Source organism: Anguilla rostrata, chromosome 3 (genome assembly GCF_018555375.3).
Source record: "Anguilla rostrata isolate EN2019 chromosome 3, ASM1855537v3, whole genome shotgun sequence".
Taxonomy (NCBI): Eukaryota; Metazoa; Chordata; class Actinopteri; order Anguilliformes; family Anguillidae; genus Anguilla; species Anguilla rostrata.
Genome location: NC_057935.1, coordinates 61,433,872 through 61,457,888, shown reverse-complemented (window position 1 = coordinate 61,457,888; position 24,017 = coordinate 61,433,872). Strand labels below are relative to the sequence as shown.

Here is a 24,017-nt window from a genome sequence, read left to right as displayed (position 1 = left end):
TATGTACCACATTTCACTGCCAACTTTGCGAACTTTGATAAAATGTTAACGAAACCAACATGGGTTTAAACATCAGTGTACGGGGCTATAAAATGTGAAGAAATAAATAAATAAATATTTGACTATGAATGTCTTAGACAAGCATGAAGTGAAATGCAAATGGAGGCAAGTCTTGTATGACCTCTTCACCCTTCCCTGTCTTTTCAACCCTCCCTCTTGTCTGGTACACACATTTTGTACAGAGCATGTGTGAAGTTGTTTTTGAAAGCCGATGCTGCTCTCTCTCTCTCTCGCTGTCTCTCTCACACACACATACTCTCACTCTCACTCCTCCCCCTTCTTCAATTTCATTCCAGGAAATGGAAGAGCTCAGTGTACCCCCTGATGGTGCATAATAATAGCCAACGGCCTGGGGAAAATCTGTGGGGCACTGCTTGTTTACTATATCACAGTTAGGGGGCTGGGCCATTGAAAGGGGGACAGTGGGAGTAGCTCCATGAACTAATTTCAGTGTAAACAAGTACAAAAAAGAACAGAACTAGAAAGAAGCAGTTTACGATGACATGCTGGTGTTTGCATTGTACATGTTTATTAGTAGAATTACTTTCTCACTTCATATATGCCTTTTTGCCCATCCATATAAGTATGCTATACATATTTTGGAATTTTTTTTTGTGATTACAAAAAATGGGTTCAGTGGGCCCACAAAAACACGAAACAAAACTGAGTTCCACAATATGTACAGCATGCTCATGCGAAGGCAGAGAGACATATACAAAGTGAGAAAATTATGATCACAACCAAGGTGGATTAAGTCAACCCCGATTTTTAACAAGCAAAGATCACTGAATAATAGAGCCAGTAAGTGCAAACATCCTCTCTGTGTTGGTCTGCTAAATATTTAGACATTTTACATAGGTTAAAACCACACAAATATATCCTACCACGATAAAGGGAAAATCATTTGAAATTCTTTTATACAGCGGAAAATGTTTATTCCCACGGCGCGCAGGAACTGCCGCCGTGGGCTATGCATGGCAAATTGTGGTCACTCACTCACTCACGGACGACTTTTGAGGGACGTTTTGTGGGACGCATGCGCAGGTGGTACAACATGTTTAAGCACAGCTTTATCGCCTAATGTTACTTTAGCTAACCCTAACATGTTCGAGTTTTGCCTACTTTAGTTAACCTAGTTAACGCGTACGGATGCTATCCTGCACGCATGATTAAGAGCTAAGGACACACAGCTACAACCACTGATACAGATGTACGGACACACGGAGGACAACAAATAATGTTACAGAGGTGAGGACATGCCATAGCTAGCTAGCTATATAGTTAGTACAGGTGTGCCGTGGGTTTGGACGGTTTTGTGCTTGTTTTTAGGTTGAAACTATCCAGTCTGGCCCTGTTTATGTAGGTTAATTGGGTGTTCATTTCTACTCATTTATAAAGACAGAATTAATTGCCTTTCCAATGAAGTTATTAATAGCACACTTGCCGTAATGACATGTTAAATGGTATTACGAATTCCCCTGTAAATTATTATCAGGGTTTTAAATATGCTATACTTTCTGTAAAATTCAACCTGCCCCTTTAAGAGTGGTGGTTGGCTCATTACCACACTCCAAGTGAGACCACTTCAACACATGTGAAAGGTCCAGACGGTCCCTTTTGTTTGCTGTGAAAGTAAAGTCTTGTTTGGAAAATTACCTTTTTAGCCCCCAGTGTTTTTTTCTACTCTACACCTGGGTCCCAACACCCTAAACCTGAAAACCATGTGCATCCCTTTATGGCTACTGACTACCTTTTTGCAAATGGATGCTTACAGCAGGACAATTCACCATGCCACAAAGCATGCATCATCAGAATCTGGTTCCAGGAATAGTGACTTCAGTTTACTCCAATGGCCTCCACAATCCCCAGATCTCAATCCAACAGAGCACCTTTGGGTTGAGGTGCAATGAGAGGTTTGCAACAAGAATGTGTGTGGCCAAAAAATCTGCAGGAACTTATAATGCTATTGAGTCAACATGGACCAAAATCCCTAAGGAGCCGGCACCTTGTTGAATCCATGTGGCAAAGAATTCTGGCTTTTTTGGAGACAAAGTGGGTCCTACCCAGCAGTATATAATAACCTGGCCACTCAGTGTGTGTACAGTATATATGTAAATATATATCCATAATGTTTGGGACAATTTTTTTTTTCTTGATTTGGCTATGTACTCCACAATTTTAGATTTGCAATCAAACAATTCACAGCACTTTATCAGCTTTTATCAAATGTTTTTATTTTATTTTATACATTTTAAAGGGGTTTTTTATACAAAAAGTTACTGTACTCTTTAAACATAGTATAAAGACTTGAATGCGTACACACCACATCTTACACATTGTGCAACCCATTGATAATGATGGATATTGTGGAGGAATTGCTGACGTGGAGAACTTTGCTCATAGAGTGTCATGATAATATCGTACCTGGAACTGGAAAGGCATAACTTGTCTTGTTCAAAGTTCAGGGCTCCACAGCACACCTGACAGCTCTCTACCAAGGCTTCATAGAAACTGCCTTACAAAGTGAAGACATTTTAAATGTATGAATGGGCACATAGCTGAAACATAGCAGACACTGACTCTGCAGGCCTCTTTGGCACAGACTGAACATTCTTGATGACACTGTTCCACAGTATTCAGGCTCATTATTACATGGCAACCTACAGAAGGGTTGAACAGCTGGGTTTAGAGCAGAGTCCTGTAACAATTTCTCCCTGAGGACCAGATTTTTTTCTGTGCATTTGGCCAAAATTAAGATCAAAATATTTTAATAATAATGCCTTTGGGTATAACAGCTGTCACTTATAATTCTGTGAAAGCTGTGGGGTATGATGAGACAGTGCAAATACAGACCTGTGCATGATCATGGCTTTATATGCATCTGCTTTTTCTTACTTAACAATGATCAATGGGTTAAGATATATATATAAGTTAAGCCAGATTTGACCTGACATAGCTAAATCAGCCATGTCTGGACCTAGATGTTCCTGTGTAATGCTGGTATCATTACATCTGTTCTATAGTTTGTTAGGTAATTATTCTTACTATAGGAACAGGAGCTTGAACAAGGATTCAAGGTTTCAAGTCTCTCTTTATTCCTTTACAGTGTCTTGGGAGAGCAGTTATGAGACTGCAATTGCAGTCTGCAATAAAAATTCTTGCTCCCTCACGGAAAAAAGAGGTGTGCTCATATTATGCAAGACATATCGTTCCCACCCTCTATGACCCTCCCACTCATAAATTAACTTTTCCTTCCCTTTCCCTGCATCCAAATGTTAACCATCGGCCTCCCTTTCATCACTCATGTACCTCTAACGCAGCATTCCCCTTTACTGTCCCCCCTCCCCAGGGCAGCGAGCGGACAAAGAGCAACTTGTTTGATGTGGGCTTTGCTCTTTATCTCTCTCTGCGCCGCGCTGTCTCAGGGGAGAACAATGGAGAATGTTACCCGCATGACAGACCACAGAATGTTAGCTCTGTGCTACTGTGAAGAGAATTTCAAACAGTATTAGGAGGAGTTCCACTGGTAAGTGGATTGAAGTTTTAGCCTTTTCTAAAGAACAGTGTTCTAAGGCAGAGCCAGTTTCCTTACAAATACAGTATGTACAATGGTGTCTAATTTATTTACATCGAGTAGTCATGTTGGTCTGTTGATTGTGACACTAATGACATGGCAAGCGTGGGCAGAATGCATTAAGTGGTAAAACACAAACATAACAGCAAGGTGGCAGAACAGAGGACAACATTCCCAGCTCTTTTGCTCCGTTCAGGCCCAGCATTCCCCTCCATCAACTTCAGAAGTAATAGATCCTGATGTACATTAAAATACTACACTGCCTGGCCACAAAAAAGTCTCCCGCATTCGTTGTGGCATTGTTTCGACAACTTTATGCTACGTCACAACATTTATTTCCATCCAGAATTGCATTCATTTATAAAATTAATAAAATTAATGCAATTCTGGACGGAAATAGATGTTGTGACGTTGCATAAGGTTGTCGAAACAATGCCACGACGAATGCGCGCCGTAATCAAAGCTAAAGGCAGTCCAACGAAATATTAGAGTGTGCGACTTTTTTTTGGCCAGGCAGTGTACATTGATATGTCTTAAAGTAATAAATTCTTGATGACGTCACACCAGATTAACCCCAACCTTTAACAGCTTCATCACAATTTGTATTATTCAGGTTGTCACCTTTGAATTCAAATGAACCTGTGGAAGGCAGACACCTTTTCCCAAACCCTGGAAGCTATAGAGAACCAGCACTATCATTATAATGGACCCACGGTGTATTCTTTGAAACTGAAATAGAAGCCAAAATACACAATATAAAATATTGCACTGATTCTTGTGCTAATAAACAATTAAGGAGGTATGATACAAGATGTAAGGCTTGTCTGACAAGTAATGTAGCTTGGAAATCACTTGATAAGAATCAAATCCCAAAATTAGCAAATCACCTCCATTAGAAGGTTTCACAATTGCAGAGACAAAACCAAGCTTGCATCCCATTTATGGTGACCAAGTGAAAATGGCCAGTTTTCACTAGTTTTACTTTTTCACTGTTTTAGATGAAGTCAAAATTGAAGGATTTGTTTTTCATTTCCTGTTTCTGCAGTGCATTCCTTTTTTTTTTTTGATAGTCCCGCTGTAAAAAGTACTTTACAAATAAAACTGGACACATACTACAGAAAAACTAAAAACTGATGTATGTTAATCAATTATCTTTTTTTAAAAATAATTCACATAGTTGCAAATTATTGGTTATTTTACCAAAATGAATGACTGAAAATTAATGGCAGGAACAACAATAATACAATTTTTTTTTCATCCAATCAAAGATGCACATTGGGCACTTGGGGCAAAAGGGGCAGGTGCTCAGTCACCTGGAGCCACCCCCTCTGCACGTGCCTGGTGCCTACGGACGAACAGCTGCGTTGGTATGGTCCAAATTTGATACCAGGCCCTGGAGTGCATCCACAGACTAAAGCAGTACCTTAAATAGATGACCCATCCTGCAGCCACAACCACAGTAAAAAAAGTTTTGAGTTCTCCAACAAACTGGGAATGTGAGCTTTGTGAACAATATGTTGAAGACAAACTCACAGTGAAAAAAGGAAAGTTGAAAAGTGTTAAGGGATAAGCAGACATGACTTAAAATAATGGTAAGATTTAGTTTTTAAAAATTTTTATGCTGTCCCTGTTGGACTTTTATTATATTATTAATGTATAACTTTTATTTGGTTATACATTAACAAAGGGTTCTTTGTACATTTTCTTTCATCTCAGTGAGACAGAAAGAGAGGGAGTGGGTTGAGGTCAAACACAGCTGTGTGTGAATGTGAGTAGTTACATTTACTGTAACACGCCCCCTCCACTGCTGAGCAAATCTCTGTTCACTTACACAGATCTCTAATCCACACATACACACGCACACACACACGCATACACACACACACACACACGCACGCACACCCGCGCACATACACACACACACACACATATACACACACACACACACAAAACACACAAATGATAACATATCACTTTCCCTGCTGACTGTGCAAGACATTAAGTTTTGACCTTTGTAGAATTATGAACTATAATCTGAAGTCAGAATAGACTTGATATCAGGTTAAATTTCCTATTGTGAAATCACAATGAACATATAGTTACTGTGTGTTTTCGATCCATGAGCATAGGCTATACTTCATTTTCATTAAGAATTTGAAAACTGAATAGAAGTTATTCGAAGATACACAGCGACCTCTTTGGTGAAGTCTCGAATTCACTCCACTATATACCACGTGTCCACCAGCACCATGGACGAAATAATAATAATAATAATAATAATTATTATTATTATTATTATATATTATTTCCTTTTCTCGAGAATAATTTAGCCACCGGTAACAATCATTTGTTAAATGTTTTTTTTATGTAAAGTAGCTAGAAACATATATAACAAGAAAGAGAAAAATAGATTTAAATGCGATAGTACTGCATCGTGGGTGACCTATTTCGTTTGGGAATTAAATTAATTTAAATAAATGTTTTGAACCCGGCCTTACTTTCTGTGTACATTCTTTCTGTGACTCTCCCACTGAACTGTACAAGAACACTCTCTCTGGTCCTTTCTAATATCACGCATGCGCAAGGACAAAGCAGGAAGTGAATGTGTAAAATAATAATAGTAATATCATGCGACCAAGAGCGTAGAAGAGAGGTTAGACGCCTCTGATCAGCGGTAGAAGAGACGCACATTGACCACCGAGGGGATTCATCGAGCTGATACGAATGTCTCGAAAAACTAAAGAAGAGTATTATCGTTCCTTCACCGTGACAGATCCACGCACACACGAAAAGGGACATACGGAGTACAGAGTCACAGCAAGGGTCGGTTCACTAACCTCATACTGTTCATATGTTGCAAATGCACCTGTTGTCAAGATGGAATTACTGATATAGTTACAATATAGAAGTGTGGAAACTAGCTCTTAGATAGATACTAATTTGGTAGCTACTTCAGAGAGATTTGCGAAGTGTGTACGTTATGACTATCTAGCTACAATTAAATCTACCTCGCCAAATTGCTCATTTGACATGTGAGACTGTATGTTTGCTGCTTGCTAACGTAATTCTCTAGGAAGCATCTTACAAAATCACGTATTTGGAGCAAATATTTATAACACATTTTCATTCAGTGGGGGGGGGTCATGGATCTCGTGATTGCAACTCATAAGCCTCAGGACCCCCGTGACTACACTTGCATTCCTTCAAGATTTCTAAGATCTTTTTGCCTCTTCCCTCTTCTCTCTATTTTTCTATGTGCACACATACCACAAAGCACCAAGTGCAGTATGTGTCTTTTTTGCCATCTCTCTATGTCCATACTATGCAATCACTTTCCATATCTTGAATGTATAGATGACTGAATTACATGAATAGAGTGTTAAAGTCGTTTTATTTTTTTCTTCCTTCCCAGTTTGTGTCAAAGAAGAGGCCTGAGGATGTAAAGGAGGTTAGTATGTCTGCGTGTTGTGTGCATTATTTTGCCCCACACCTCACCCCTGCCGCTGCACTCAGAATGGGCTACTGTTGCCATGGTACTGAGATGAGGTGTCCCTGATTTTTGGTTGTACAGGTGGTGGTGTGGCGGAGGTATTCTGAGCTGAAGAAACTCCATGGAGAGCTGTCGTACACTCACAGGAACCTCTTCCGACGGCAGGAAGATTTCCCACCCTTCCCCCCTGCCCAGCTCTTTGGTGAGTCCTGCACGTTGAAGAAAATGTTTCTTATTTATATGTATATTATCCTCTTGCTTCTGGCATGGTTGATACAGCTGTAGTGCATACATAGCTTCAAGCAGCAGCTGCTTTTAACAGCAGTAGGGAAAAGATCTGTGTGTGGCTTGTCAGAATACAGACAGATTGAACTAGATGTAAAGGAAGAGGAAGTGCTACATAAATGGATTCATTCCTATTATCCATAATGTAGCACACATAGCACACTTTTTGTATGTCCTCTGTTTATAGTGCTAGATATTTTCTAAACCTTTACCTATCTGACTTGCATTTAAGGTGTGTGCCTAACAGGGCCCTCAGATCCTCTGGCAGTAACCCATTATTCACCGATAGATACAAGACTGGTACCTTTGGCAGGGCATCAGTGTCTATGACCCCAACCTTTGGAATAGCCAGCCAGAGGGTCTGAGGGCTGTTCAGGCTTTGGATGGCTATAAAAAGGAACTTAAGACATACCTTTTTATCATTGCTTTTACACGAATTCTTACTGGTCCTGTTTTAATGTTTTATTCATTTTAAATTCTTTTTATTCTATTTTATTTATTTTATTGTTTCTTTCACTTTTGTGGTATTTCTTTTAATGCATTTTAATGCCTTTTATATTCTTAATTTTTCTGTCATTTTAATTTGTGAAACACTTTGTGTTGCACTAAGGTGTATGAAATGTGGTATATAAAGAAAGGCTGATTGATTGATTACAGTATCGTTTGCAAGAGTCCAATGGCAGTGTGCCACCTGGGAGAGCTTCCCACAGCTTTAGCCTTACAGGTCCTTAACCATTGCACCACCCTGCCTCCCTATTATAACAAGAGCAAACATGCCTGCTTCAGTACACTGTTATCGTGAGTATCAATGGAGCCTCCCACCAATTACTCATCCATCTCTGTACCTCCCTGTCTCTCTTCTCCCTCAGGGCGTTTTGATGAGGCAGTGATCGAGGAGAGGAGGAAGGCAGCAGAAGCCATGCTTCTCTTCACCACCAGCATTCCAGCTCTGTACAACAGTCCTCAGCTGAAGGAATTCTTTCGGGTGAGGACACGCTACACACCCAGGTCGCACAGTGACACACACAGTCACTCTGCTGCAGCAAATTAGCGCCTTGCTCTGTCCCTGCTCGCAAGAGCTCTGAGCTTTCAAGAAATCCCAGCATGCAGTTCTACACACTGGAGAAGCCTCTGGTGTTACAGTTCCTAAACTAAGCCAAGTGACCCAATGAAAATGTGTACTTATGCTATAATTAACAAGTTGCGTTTCTATACTGGATTCATGTAGTGCACCAATTAGCTAATAACCTGGGTGACTTTGAGACCGGTGGAGCTGTCATTTGTTTTCGGTGGCTCACTGATTTGGAAAAATAATGTTTTTGCTTTATTGAGGGAAGGCTTTTGATTGGTTAATACGCGTCAGTGATTGACAGCCCATGGAACTCCATCCATTATAGGAATATATTCTTTACTCTCCCGTCACTGTAATTGACTATATGGGGATTTACACAGGCCCAGGGGTCACTTGCATGGTTTTAATTGCTTCACAATACCAAACAGCGTAACCACATACTAAATGAATGAACAGCCTCCGTTTGCTCCACTGAAACAAGGAAAATCCCAACTTTTTGTTGATTTTTGGGCTTCAGCAAACTGTGTATGCAGCACAAATATGAACATTGTAGCTTGTATTGTATCAGTTAAACAAGAAAACAACTAAATGCATAATATTTGTTCACGCCATTATGTGTATATATCTATTACGATATTTCACCATCAGTGCCACATGAGGAGAATTGACCCGTTACTGTAGTCAATAAGCCTGTGTTGAAAAGATGCAGGAAACCTGTAAAATTAAACTTTTATTGACACACTGACCGACCTAACACTGCATAATGCAACTAATAAATAGTCTAAATAAATTTGTAACAACCAATAGCAACCCCTCCACCCATTTCTCTCTTTCTCACTATTTTTCAGGGTGGGGAAGTGAAGAGACCATTAGATCCTTCTCCCCTCTCCTCCTCCACCCCCCTGCCTCCTCCCCTCATACCTTTACCCACAGGGACTTCAGAGTACGGAACAGAGGAAGAAGAAGGGATAGAAGAGCCGGCCCTGCCTGAAGAAGCCAGGTCAGACCTGGGTGCTGTTCTAGGCGAGCCTGAGGCTGCAGTGGAGGCCTACAGTGAGATGGAGAATAGTCCCACACAGATAACACCAACAGAGGTTGAACCAGAGCCACACACTAACACAGAGGAAGCAACTGCAGGTAATGCAGGTGTCTGCTCAGATTCTGTACCAATGTCATAAAAAATAATAATATGGTCAGAGAGTTTGAAATGTGCTATAAAATATTAATGTTGTATGGAATATAATATAAATGTTTCAGCAACGATAATAATAATTGTAATGAGCTGTGTTCTGTAAATAGGTTTATTATATCCAATACTAGGGGAAATTTGTTGACATGTATGTATGTTATGCAAATCATTGAGGCTCCCAAACAAAATAGGATACAGTACAGACTTTCTGTTTTTTTAATGAACATGCTGGATAAATTGATCTCTGGAATCACTGGAATAGATTTCTGGAATCACAAAATAGACTTTTTGGAAGACGTTTGTGGTACTAATGTTTTTGACGACATTATTCAAAATAATGAACAAAACAATAGTGACTAGTTTTTTGTACCCACATTAAAACTGCTACTGCACTTTTTCACGCAGATATACAGTACTAATACAGTAAACACAATAAGCATCTTTTTTAAATTATTCATTTTTTAGACAATATGCTTAGAATAGCCAACTCAATAGTGGCCAGAAAGTGGAATTATCTTGCATTGTTTTTCTTACAAACACATTCCCATATAAAAGTGATTTAGGTTCCACTGTGTGCCCTCCTCTCTTTACAGCCCTGGCACCTTGTCACAGATTTTATTCCATGTCCAATGAAGGTCACAATTGTTATTTTCGACAAGTTGAATTTGTTTTCCCATAACTTCACACAGACAGAAAGTGACACAGATGCTAATTTCAGCATTCTGTTTTACAAAGAATCCTGTTTCCCTGATATTGCAATTTCTGGGGGTTTTTTGGTGGAAAATGTCTTCTAAAGTCTATTGAAAAATCATTTATTTACAAATAAAGAACTTATTGATATTGTAATTCTCATACTGTTGGAACCTTGCCGTCAGGAGCTGCTTTGACTGTTCTCCATGATTTACTGTGCTCTCTCATTCTCTCTCTCTTCCAGCAGCCAGACCAGGTTCCACAGATAGCAGCTTGGGCAAGTCAGGGAATCAGGAGGAATTTGATTCGCTGTTTGACTCTGTAGGGGAGGAACTGCAAGTCGAGGGTCCGCCTCCTCTTTCAGACACCGATCTTGCCATTTTCGATCCCTGTGCCAAAGAAGGTCAGATTTTGTCTCGGACACCACTTAATAGTTATGCGCCAGCAAAAAATTACACATAACGGCATTTCAATTTCATTGTGCCACGCACTGCTGTGTAGTATATTTCTTTATTATTGTCCTATGAGTTCATACTGTATCTGATGATCACTCACTGAAAGTGTGATTTGTTTTTTGATATTATATGTGCTGATAGAAATTGAAGCTTGCATGATGCCAATTTAACAAGAAGGTTCTAGCGTACATTATTGTTAAAAGCAAGTGTGAACCATTTTCAGTTCGTATTTATTTGGAAATGGAGGTTAAGCCACTGTATCCATTTCTTCTTTACTGTAAAACTGTAATGCCAAATTACAGTGGCAATCCTGCCCTGCAACACTGCAACATCCCCTGTCAAGGGCACAGGCTAGAACATGCATGTTCCAGTACATGTAGCTCCCATTTCCTTTCACTATAGAGTCCGACAGCTGAGCTGTAGCTTATGCCAAAAGACTGCACATATTGTGATACTGATGCCAGGAGGCTGGAGGCAGCCAACTGTTTAATTTGTTTACTTTGGCTACATTATGTTATGTTACATTTTATGTTTCACATACAGCGTATCTAGAAGGCATGGCGTTTTTCCATTTTCAAATGTTAGTCAGTGATATACTGTATTTCTGAATGATTTTCCTGAGAGTTACTATACATGAGTCTGTGACCATGGAGCTGCAGTCGTTGACAGAACTACAGTTCTAACCTTTTTCATTTGAATTTAATTGAACATTTTCACATTTATATTGGTAAGTTTTGGTTTTATGCATAGTTAGACACACATTAAGTGTAATTCATAAGACAGAGCATTTCTATGCCAATAAATTATTTATTACATTAAGAATCCTCTTAATCTAAGGGTCAGAATGATTCCATGTTCCTCTCCTTTCTGCTCTTCCTCTACTGGTAGACCAACCCAATGCATCACATGACCACTCAGAGCTCCTGTCACTCCCATTGGCCGGTCCCAATGGCACTTCGGGGTCTGTCGGGGAGGCGGGATATCTGACACAGGCAGCCAACGAATTGAACGCCGCAATGGAAAAGGAGAAGGAGGGGGAATACAGTGCAGCCATTCTCATATACAAGACCGCTGTGGATATACTGATCAAAGGAGCTCAGGGTGAGATACAATGGGAAGAGCGGTGGCTAACTGAATATAGGGCCTGTGTTTCACAGGCCATATTTCAGAACCTATTTCAGTTTCGCATTGAATTATTTTAAAGCCTCACTCACAGTAACCTTACATATGTACATATTACCCATCTACCCAGTAGGATATGTTATGAAGACCCTGTGGTCTCAGGTCCAGTGGGGCACATTGCTGCTAGCTGTCTCACACCACTGGTGTTGGTAGCGGTGGGACGTACGCTTATCCCTGCCTCTCCGTCCTGTCTCAGGAGACCCTGATGCTCAGCGCAGAGAGTCGGTGAAAAGGAAGACGGCTCAGTACCTCAAACACGCCGAGATGCTGCTGTCCCTGCAGACTCCCACTCCCACGCAGGACCAGGACCGCTCCTGAAACACTCCAGCAGTCACGCGCACTCCCAACGGCAAAATTTAACTACTCTCGTTTGGATTCAGACACCTACTCAGTGACACTTGTATATGAACACGCACGCACGCACACACATATGCGTGTGCACACACACATACACACTCACTCACACGCACACGCACCCATACACAGACAGACACACACACACACACATATGCGTGTGCACACACACATACACACTCACTCACACGCACACACGCGTGCGCGCCCATACACAGACACACACACACACGCATGCGCGCGCACACACACATACAGAGTCCACAGTCCAGCTTGCTCAAAGCACAATGAAACAGTAATCTTACTAAATTTATTAAAGATTATAATAAAACTAAAATGAAGTGCAACGAACTGAATCTGATAAGCCTTAATGATGACAAGTTCAACTTAATTTATTTTTCCGTAGTCATTATATTCTATGTCAATGTTTTAATGAAAATATTTTGTATTTTGTATGCTGATTCAAGGGCAGTTGTTTTCCTTTTTAGCAACGAAACGTTAAATTTCTTAAATGACGTTGTTTATTACACTGATTGTAATATCAAAAACTGTCTGCTAGGTGTCACTGTGGGGAGATTATGTCCTCCGAACAAGACATCCACAATGGTTAAATCTCTCTCAATACGAGACACACAGAGGAATTTGCTCTTAGACACCTAGCCCCTTTCCTGGACCAGAAAGAGGGTGGGAGGGAAAATAGATAACAAAATCGGATGAGGAAAAGGCTGAGGTGATTAAGGGATAAGCTTGGATGATCTCTATCCTACCCAACAGGAAAAAATGCCTCTTTTCTCTTGCCTCTCGGCATATTTTTCTCTCGCTCTTTGTGTGTCTGTCCCTGGGCTGTTATTTTGGGAGACTGGAGAGGGAGTGGGGACAGGAACTGTGAGGGCGAGAAAAAACAGAAATGCGGCGGAAAAAGAGGGAGAGGTGGAGAGTGTCAGTGCATTAACATGCAGCACATGTCCGTATTCTCTCTCTGGCACCTCTCCCTCCCTCTCTCTTTCTCTCCACTGTCCAGGACAATTATGCCATCAACACACTCCAGTCAGAGAGAGGATAATTGCAAACTGAGAGTGTCTGTGCGTGAATATAAATGTATATATAACCTGTATGTGCCTCTGTGTCAGCAGAGTGTGTGTGAGTGTGTGAATATAATGTATATAAACTCTTTAAGTCCCTCTGTTCTGTTCTGTGTGTGTGTGTATGTGCGCGTGTGGACGTGTGTGTGTATGTGTGTGTGTCTGTGGCGCCTATGCTTTTTGTGAGTAAGGGCCAATTGGGTCACAGTGTAGAGAAGCTGTTTGCTCTATTAATGGGGCTCTGAGCTACTTTGTAATAAACTGATGTAGACATGTATACTGCTAGATGTGCAGTTGTTCTACACTGGCACTTACATGCTGCTAGGAACTAACGACGCTGGTATTTTTATAGGACACAAACACACATTGTTGGAAATAAATGGGGAATGCACACACTTTCGTGTTTGCCAATGGTGTCCCTGTATTCATCAAATGTTTCTGTTTCGGGCTGCCTCCAAACACACACACACACACACACACACACACCTTCTTTTCTGCTCGCCCTCTGTCCATGGAAACCTCCCCTCCTTCATCTTTGTTCCTGACTCCTGTTTCACATATGCTCTCATTCACTCTCTTCCTGCTGCATTACATCTCCGTCCCTCTGTCACCTTGCCCAGGGCTGCATGAGTACTCTCTTTTTCTCTCAAAGGGAATCAATAGACAAACACTTTTGTTGTCCATCGATCCCCTCATATTTCTCTCCATGCCCCCCCCCCCCACCTCACGCTTTCTCTCGCATGCCGACATCAGCAGCAGATTTGGGGCAGGTACATTTGTCAAATTCATTCCGTCTCCTCATACAGCTACGTTCAACAGAACGGTGAACTGCCTATCTTGTGTGTTTTCAATGCTGTGACCGTTTGAATGCCAAATTGAACTTAACATAAGCAATGTTCCCCATTCAACATGCATAGCCTATACAGATAGTCCTAGTGGTATGGCAGTATCTTCTTTCTTTTTTTTTTTTGCAGCCTCCAGACAACCACTTGAAAATAACAATTTTTAATGATCGAAAGGTTATTTTTTGTTTTGTCAGGGTTGTTTTTATTTAGTTGTATTAAACTGAAAATGTATCAATTGATTTTTCTTCATTTAAGAGGAATCTTTTGTTAGACGCCGTGTTTCCATAACAACAGTGTTACCTTTTTGGTTATTGCATATTGCAGTTGTTTTCAGATGGCTGGGATGTTGTATTGAAGTGGAAGAGGACGAGGGAGGGTGGATGTGAAAGGGGAGACTGAAAGCATGCAGAAAAACCAGGGACAGAGATAAAAAGGGAGAAAGAAAAGAGGTAGAGAGTGAATGCAGGGCTTTCAGTAACCTGTCAAGATATGAGCCGAAGCTTTGAATGAGAAAGTATGTTTGATGTGAACATTACCTTGGTGTGAGTGAGATATAATAGTCATGTATGTACCATAAAAAAATTTTTTTTTTACCTTGATTTTTCATTTTGCAATTATGACTAATAGTGTTAAACATCTGGGCTACATTATGTTTTAGAGAGTTAGAAACAAATATCATTTTAAAAAGCAGATATATATGCTTCTTATCTGGCCTGCTGTAGATCATCAGGGAGGGGAGTCATGAATCATTGTTTATAGCCGCGCTAAAAGAGGAAGTAGGAAAGTTACATTTTCTGTGCAAGGTCACACGCACACATCGATACTTCAGTTCCACACCTGTCCCCTGGCATCTCTAAACTAGCAAACACAGTCGTTCGTCTTTAGCTCTGTGTACATTCTCACAGTCCGTCGTGTAGCCAAACCTGTGCTGTGTGTTGTTGAAGTGGGTGCCATTCCTTGAAAGGTAGCAAGGTATGCATGTTAGTATGTATTAAGTTGACAAAATATTTGATAACATAATGGAATAGCTTTATAAGCTAAGTAATACAATTAATACATCTAAATGCAGTCTATATCACAAATATCAGTACTGATGTTGATATCATGTTCTGTATGCGCAGTACAATGGAAATTGATTTGACTACGAAAACTTGCATAAAGTTAAAATAGGTACCATATACAGTATATGTATAATATCCTGTTTTCAAGCCTTGTCACTTTACCGATGTTTAAGCGTAATTTTCTCTCAGGAATGTTCATGGATAAACCTCCATGACCCCAATGTGAGCTCAACAATACAGCAGAAAATCTGTGCAACAAAATTTCCCACTTGGTTTAGGGTGTGATGAGAACCAATTACATTGCAGATTTTCGGACCAAATTAATTCTGATTGGAGCAGTCGGCTGGTCTGTGTGGTGCCCCACGTGGAGGAAAAGGGGGGGGATCCCGGTGTGAGTGACGTTAGGTGGAAGGGGTCAGCAGGGGGGGAGGGGCGGCTTTCGAACCTAAACGCCTACTGTGCAATTAGAGCACGGTAGACAGAGAGAGGATGACAGATAGAGAGAGATTGGAATAGCAATAACAGGAAATTCAGCCAGTGTTTTCCGAGTTGATGTCCGCTAAAGCCGATCGGTCGGAACGAGGACAGGAGTAGGCTAATGCTTAAAAGAAATAACAAAATATATTTGAAAAAGTCACCGAAAGAAGTCAATGCACGTTGAGAATTGTGTGAGTTACGTTAAATATATTTCCATATGTATCTGTCTTTGGGTCTGTATATCTGTCCGTCTATCTGCGACATACGTATTGTCAGTCGCTGAATGTTTTTTTTTTAATCCTGAGTTTTTTCTGGGCGAACAGATGGCTGTGGTAGCGTGACTATAGTTTGGTGTCAGAAAATGAACTTTTACTCACATTTAGAAAATTGTGTCGTTCTGCTGCCGATATTTCGCCTCTTATTAATGTAATTTTCTCCCTTCAAATTCTGACTGGCTGGATATTGTTTTTATTTTCTTACCACCCAATGCGTTGAATTCATCATCGTGCAGCAACTGCGTCGTTACATTTATAAAAAATACCGATGAATAACTGATATTCATCTACTGTATTTCTAACTAGGAATACAGTGATAATGATTTTAAACGGATTGCCCTATATTTTACGTTAAACGGGCACCTAGAAGAGGCACTTCGGATGTGAGAGCCAAAACGACTGATGGACAGCTCAGCGTACAGCATTTTCAGAAGCACAGTAACATAGACACACACACACACACACACACTCTCTTTTTCTCTCTCCTGCCCTTTGTCTCCCTTTAGCTAAATAGCAGAATACATCGGGTTTGTTTAAAATAGTTTGAATTAATTACCTCTGGCTGATCAGCATGAAACTTGACTAAATTCAACTACACAATTCACACTGAGAAACTATACCCTCGCGCAACACCTGTTCGCTCGTGCGCACTCGCGCGCATGCCTGACAAAACTAAATGCACATACCTACGAATTACCGTTTCGTAATTTGTCATCTCATCTTCTGCTGTCCTAAATATTAAAACTTCACAATCCAATTCCGAATGTGATTTTTGTTCAACTTTAATGTCGACTGTTTGTTAAAGGGACCAGTTCAATTTGTATTTCTTAGGATGAATAGCCTTTATTTTTGCTACAAATCGCAAAGCTAAAAAAAAGCTAAAAGCAGCTATGATATACCAGTAGGTGGTTTGACCACATTAGAATAGGCTGTAGGTATGAAATGTGGACTATGCGTTTTGATGATGATGATGATAATGATGATGATGATGATAATAATAATAATAATAATAATAACAGCAATTGTCATATTTCTTGTGTGTATGTGGCCCTTGCATATATATTGTGCAGGAAAATGGCTTGATATGTGCAAAGGGCTTGATATGTGTATCATATATATGCAAATGAAGTTTTTACTATTTGTATTTTATTTTTATTTTTGTTGTTGACTCACAATGCTTAATGCATTTTCATGACTATTGTCATTGTTGTCGTCGTTGTTATCATAAAATAAATATTTTTTTCTTTTTGTCTTTAATAAAAGGTAGGTTATGAAGATTATGTGATTCCAAAGGCGTGAACAATGTTGCAGACTGACATTCTGAAACAAACTTGGAAATGGCAATTGTGCATAAATATTGTAACCAGTCGTCCGTTTTAGTGTACATCCAACCATACTTTTCTCTGTTTCCATTCCATGCTAGCACAGACCATTTTTATGCAAGCACAAAATTATAGCATCCACCTCTCTGTGTGTTTTTGCCTGTGTTTCTGTTTTGCATTTGTTGCAAGTCAGTGAATGCAGCTGTGTATTGGTGTAATTTCTGTGTGTGCACCACTGTGTCAGTTATTTTGTGTGTCAGAGATGTGTGAATGCTGAAGGGGGGGTGGGGGGGGGGGGCTTGTGGGGGTAAACAATCTGAATAAACAATAAGTGCAGCTGTCTGTAGACTGATAACAGAAGAGGAAAGGAAGAGAGGAGGGTGCACAGGAGAACTGGAGTGGTTGGTATTTGATAGTGTGTATTGATTTATTATAAATAACACCATAATTAGTAGTTGTGGAGGTTGAAGTACAGTGGAGCTATAATTATTTTTTGTCACGGCCATAATTGCTTATAACTGTCAGTATCTTTTCAATGGCCTCTCTTTTTGTATTCCAGAGGACAAAACACTGAGAAGAGGTGTAAACCGGTTGGCCAATGGATTCCCCTTCTGACCATTTTGGCCATCCGCCCTCCCAAATCTGCCCCTATCGCCTGTACAGCAGCCCCCCTGGGGCTACCCCCTCTGCCCCAAGCTACCCCAGCAGCAGCCCCCCTTCTTACCCCCTAATCTCACGCCTCATGCACTCCAGTGGCCCTCAGAACTGCGGCACGCACGCTCACCGCCCCGACGTGGACAGCAGCTTCGCGGAGTCCAGCTCTGACAGAGAGGAGGAAGAGGGGGAAGGGCAAGAGGGAGGCGGGGGCGGGGCCAGTGCAGGTGTCCCTCCCCTGTCACACCTCTTTGTGGGGCGGAAGAGGCAGCACGGGTCCGAGATAGGAGACTGGTGCCAGGAGCTCATGAGAATGAAGAGGCTGAGGGTGGAGAGCGCCATGAGTGGGGCAGGAGAGAGGGGCGAGCGAGAGGGGGAGCACGGGAGGGGGGACAGGAGGGCTGGCGCACAGGGCCGGAGGGGGAGCAGGGAAGGGAGGCAGCGAGCCCGGCAGGAGCTGAAGGTGAAGCTCCTGGAGACCAGGGGGAAGCTGCTGGAACTGCAGGAGAAGGTGCGGCGGGCGTATGGGGAGCGATGGGGGGAGGCGGAGCAGCCGAGGGGAGTTGGAGGAAGAGGAGGGAGCAGAGGAGGAGGAGAGGGCGGAGGGACAGATAGGGATGAAGGAGCAGAGGTTTTCACGGAGGACGAGGAGGGGAACGGCCCTGACGGGGGCTGCTCGCGGAAGTCTCTCCCACACCAAACCCTTGACGGCCGTTACCATAGAAATAAAAATAACCTCGGCAACAGGGTCATTGAAGAGAGGGAGCCTGATGGAGGAAGAGTTTGGCTGGGCTGCGGTTTAGTTAGGGGGGAATGGGAGGTGGGAGGTGGCATCGAGGGGCAGAAATTTGTTCAGGCCCTTAAGCAAGAGCTGGGCAGTGCCGTAGCGAGAGTCATCGATCGCGTCGTTCACCTCTACGGCCAAAGGAGGCCTCCCTCCGTGGCCAGCCCTACCCCCATGGAAGGGGCAGGACAGAAAGCGGGGGGGAAACCAAGGCCAAGTGCGGCGGCGCCCTCTCTGGAGCCGCAGGAAGTTGTGCCCTTGGTGGCGAAGACCCCACAGAGCAAGAAACCACCGCAGAACCAGAGCACCCAGCAAACTCCCCAGCTCCCCCAAATGAACCACGGCTTACCCCACCTGCCGCACTCACACCTTCCTGCCCTGCTGTCCACCCGTGCCAAAGACCCCTTCCTCCCCTCGTATGCCCCTGGCCCCCCTCCCTTAAACCTCCCTCTCCTCCACTACACCATGCAGCATCTCTTTGCACGCTCCCTGTCTAACATGCCCCTTCCTAAAGATTGCCTTTCTCCCGATGCCTTTCTGGATTTTCGGCCCCACACACCTTCTTTCCCCTCGCTCCCTCTGCTGGGGCCCTTGGACCCCCCTCTCTCCTCATCCGAGAGAGGGCGGGACGGGGGCATGAGGGGCGTTCCCGGAGGTTCGTTGGGTGGATATGCGGATGGAGGGGACTCCTCCCTCTACCTCCCTCCAGGATCGATATCCTTTGATCTGGGCCTGGGGGTGGGCCGGGGGGGGGGGGGGGGGGGGGACAGGCAGAGAGATGGTGGCACACAGAGGGAGAGAAGTAAAGAGACAGAAAAAGACAGCAACAGACACACAGTGAACGTATAACATAAATCTTTAAGGCAATAGGTGTGGGTCTATGTATGTCTTTGTATATGTATAATACAGTCCATTTACCATTTACATTTATTTACAGGTTTATGTTTACAGTTTATAGTTGCTCTTTTGTTATTTTAATTTATGAACTTGCTTACTACATACTTTGGCAGCATAATTTTATTTGTCACGCCAAGACAATCTGAATTTAATTGAATTTGAAGTTAATTGAATTGACTAAATGAGAGTGACTATGGGAAAGCGATCGTGCTGATGATGAAATGTAACTTGATTGTGTTAATTTAGTGTTTGTGTGCGTGAGTGACTGAATGAGAGAGAAAACGGGAATGGTCCTTAACAGGCTGGACTCTCAGGAGGGTCTGTCTCCCTGCCACTTAAAAAAAGCCAAGCTTATGTTCTTCTACACACGCTATCCCAGCTCCAACACCCTCAAAACCTACTTCCCGGACGTCAAGGTACCCTGTCCTTCTGAACATCGCCTCTTTTCTTTTCCCCACTCGTGAAAAACGACCTTGATTGTAAATCACCTCTCCTTCAGAAGTCATTAAAATCAAAGGGCCTCTCTAAATAAATAAACTGCTAATAAATAATAATTCAGCTCAAGTGAGACCTTGCATGTTGGTACAGTGCTCAGTGTTGGGGGTCTCTGGATTAATTAAACTTCATTCATTACCTACATTTTGCAGTCATCTATGGCATTCATCGTGAGGTGAATTGGTAGTAAATGTAACTGCCTACAGTTATTACTGGGTTCATTCCAGGCATTAAAAATGTAATTACTTTATCTTTGTGTGGTGAATGTGTACATTTTAATTAATTATTTAAAACTACAACAACTGTGTTTCACTGAGACGGAATATAGAAGCAGCCATGGAAACAAACACTGTAGAAATTCACATATAGCATATACAGGTCCTTCTGATTGGCACTTGGCTGGAATGGCCTACTGGTATGTTTGTGGCTTCATGCATATTGTACAAAGTACTTCCTTGTCCAGGTGCATATGTATTTAACCACTTCCTTACTTGAGAAACAAAGGAGCCATTTTTAACTTGTCACATTTGTAAGTAACATCGTCAAACCTGTTATTTCTGATTATGTGAATGTTGTAAATGACTTTGAGTTAATGCAAATGCATAATGTGATGCAGACTGTAGTGGCCTCTTAACTGTATTTATGTGTCTTCCTCCGAGCTGGCTTCCATCGGAATGAGATTGCTTTAAAGGCTTTAAAATGAGAAAATGGCTTTAATCTAGAGAAATTTAGGTCATTCCATTTCCCAAAATAACTGACAAATGGACAGGAATTCCGTGGCAGTTCTCTTAGCATACGAATAGGGAAGTTTGCTCCAACACGTCGTATTTACTTTGTTCTCTCTTCCAGTTCAACCGCTGCATCACCTCTCAGCTCATCAAGTGGTTCAGCAACTTCAGAGAGTTCTTCTACATCCAGATGGAGCGCTTCGCACGCCAGGCGGTCAGGGAGGGGGTCATGGGCGGAGGCGAGGCGGCGCTGCGGCTACGCCGAGATTCTGAGCTCTACCGCATCCTCAACCTGCACTACAACAAGAGCAACGACTACCACGTGCGTCAGTGAGCGTGTGTGCGCGTGTGTGCATCAGTGTGTGTGTCTGCGTGTGTCTGTGTGTGTGTGTCTGTTAAGGCACGCATTTATAGGCACGCATTTATAGTGTAGTGTAGTGTACAAACGTTAAGCACAGCAGTGTTCCAACAGTGAAGGTTTCTGATGGTTCTTTGGGGTGCATTTTCCTGGCATGGCTTGGAAAAAAGATCATTTTCACCCCATGTTAAAGTGCTTCTTCCCTCCAGAATGAGGTGTCTTTTGGAGTGATGATACCCCCGGCCAGAGTTTTTCTAGATATAAATGGTTTGAGGAGCATTTGAAGGCACCGATATTACCCATATAGCGTGGACATTTATTGGAAGTCTGGAATTTTTTTCCGGAAGAAGAGGTCACTAATCTTCTGTGATAAACTCAGTCGACTCAAAGTCAACTAAGTTGAAATGGTATCATTATTTTGATCCAAAAAATTTGAAAAAAATGGGCTGAGATAGTATGCACTTTAAAATCATAATTTCATAATTATGTATTATTTCATTTGGAAGCTGTATATTTGCAACAAAATACAAATCTGATTTCTGAGAGTTGTTAAGCATTAGCTTGAAAGCAGCATAACTGTTTTGTGAAAGTATTCGCTAAAAATTGTATTGTGATAATACTTGAATTTGCATCCAGTGCCTCATCCCTTGGCTTCATTGTTTCTGAAAAGCCTTGGTAGCTTTGGAACAGCCTGTGCGATTGTCCACTGTGCTCATCCATTTCAGCCGTATCGGTACTCTATTTCTTTGTTGCCCCACATTTATATTGCTCTCTGTCCTCCAGGTCCCAGACAGGTTTGTGGAGATATCTGACCTGGCCCTGAGGGAGTTCTTCACTGCCATCCAAGCAGGGCGTGACACTGACCCCTGCTGGAAGAAGTCCATATACAAGATTATCTGCAAGCTGGACAGCCCTGTGCCAGACTGCTTCCGTCTGCCAGGCTGCCCCACTGACACACAAAGCACAGGATGATGGCCTGAGCCTACATACACACACACACACACGCACACACACACACACACACAAAGCACAGGATGATAGCCTGAGCCTACATACACACACTTGCGCATGCACACACACACACACACACGCACACACATAGACAAAGCACAGGATGATAGCCTGAGCCTACATACACACGCACACACACACACAAAGTACAGGATGATAGCCTGAACCTTTATACACACACGTGTGTTCCCACGCCCACACACACACACATACACACACAAACACAAAGCACAGGATGATAGCCTAAACCTCCGCATAGACACACACATGCGCACACGCACCCTCACACACTCTCTCACACACAAACACACAAAGCACAGGATGATAGGCTAAAACTCCACACAGACACACACATATGCACACGCACGCGCGCACACACACACACACACACATGCATGCACGGCTACTCAGCACAGCCTAAAACAAAGAGCAGACAGCTGGCAGTCCTACTACACATTTCAGCAGCTGCACTGCATATATGACGTCATATTCAATGCACAAACAACATGGTATAACATCAGGCATTCAAGTGAACGCAGACTCATACACAGGTCACAGAAGCATGAACATGTCTCGCTTGCATTAAAAACCCAGATTTTATATAATGCATTATCAAAAGTAACAGTTTATTTTTTCCATTTAAAATCTTAACTCAAAATACTAAAGACCATCGCATTTTGCACAGAAATTAAGATGCAAAAATTTGAACTGGCTTAAGGACAATCTTTTGACCTCACCCTTCCACGTATCCTGTTCAATTCAGCTTGGTTAAGATGAAAATTAAGTGCAGTAAGTGAGCAACGTACTGTTACCTGACATGCATAACGTGACCCGACACTTGATTTTTGAGCACTGTGTTTGTTTTTTTCCATTAACTACCAATTCTCTCAGTGTTAGCGCACAGGGCACGACTCACCAATCACTTCGTCTCATTTTTGGGATATTTCGGGATGGAATCCCAGATGTGGCGCTGAAAGATATCCGCAAGCACATGCATGGGATATGTAGTTTAATATCAATCAGGCTCCATCTCAAGGGTCAAGCCTTCAAATAAGTTTATAATATATAACAATGTTTTGTTAATTTTCAGATTAATATAATGCTATGAAAACAGCTGGAACTCCATACACATAATTGTCAAACAATAAATGTACAAGCTTTTATGTACTGTACAGTACAGTGCAGCTTCCATGTAGCTTGTGTTATAAGACATGTTTTTGTTGCTAGTATTTGGCTGTTCTGCATTTCCATGCTTCGCTAATAGACATGCCCGTGACAGAATGACTATCGTTTCTATAGTATTACGCTACATATAATCCCTTGGTATTTTTCACATGAATGTGCTTTTTATGCTTTTTTCCCCCCAAGTATCATTGACACAAAAAACTAAATTGAGAACAAGTGATAACCACTGACTTTTTGCCATTTCTTGAGAACAAAAAAATATATATATAAATGTTATGCCACATGTGTCAAGATATATTTCTCTATTAAAAATGTTGTGCCTGTTAAATTTTTTCTGTGAATTTTGATGTAACTTAAAACTGTTTTATCAAAATACAGTTTGAGATGCAGTCTTCTCACGACTTTTGTTTTATATATTCTGTATGATTGTATGTATTCTTGGTTGTAGGTACAGCAAGTCTGAGTGCCATACTTTTTATAGTGTCAAATAGT

The 24,017-nt window shown here is 41.9% G+C and overlaps 2 protein-coding genes and 1 long non-coding RNA gene across 4 annotated transcripts; 2 read left to right on the top strand and 1 right to left on the bottom strand.

Annotated features, from left to right (window-relative positions):
* Positions 1 to 6,209: 6,209 nt before the first annotated feature.
* snx15 (sorting nexin 15) lies at positions 6,210 to 13,828 on the top strand. Of its 2 annotated transcripts, none has more exons than XM_064329100.1 (8): positions 6,210 to 6,457; positions 7,047 to 7,082; positions 7,206 to 7,326; positions 8,279 to 8,394; positions 9,330 to 9,618; positions 10,608 to 10,763; positions 11,704 to 11,916; positions 12,194 to 13,828. In XM_064329100.1, exons 1-8 carry the CDS (start codon positions 6,359 to 6,361, stop codon positions 12,313 to 12,315), a joined length of 1,152 nt encoding a protein of 383 aa, XP_064185170.1. In that variant the 5' UTR covers positions 6,210 to 6,358; the 3' UTR covers positions 12,316 to 13,828. The 2 variants fall into 2 exon arrangements, with proteins under 2 accessions (XP_064185170.1, XP_064185169.1); XM_064329099.1 differs by having other exon boundaries at positions 6,211 to 6,457; positions 10,605 to 10,763.
* Positions 13,829 to 15,770: 1,942 nt separating this feature from the next.
* On the top strand, positions 15,771 to 23,919 carry prox3 (prospero homeobox 3). The gene is made up of 5 exons (XM_064329094.1): positions 15,771 to 16,005; positions 17,973 to 19,565; positions 20,057 to 20,164; positions 21,093 to 21,293; positions 22,113 to 23,919. Exons 2-5 carry the CDS (start codon positions 18,012 to 18,014, stop codon positions 22,299 to 22,301), a joined length of 2,052 nt encoding a protein of 683 aa, XP_064185164.1. The 5' UTR covers positions 15,771 to 16,005; positions 17,973 to 18,011; the 3' UTR covers positions 22,302 to 23,919.
* Positions 20,165 to 22,851, bottom strand: LOC135251546 (uncharacterized). The gene is made up of 2 exons (XR_010329154.1): positions 22,508 to 22,851; positions 20,165 to 22,457 (listed from the first exon to the last, which is right to left on the bottom strand). It is a non-coding gene; the product is annotated as an uncharacterized LOC135251546 (long non-coding RNA).
* Positions 23,920 to 24,017: the final 98 nt, after the last annotated feature.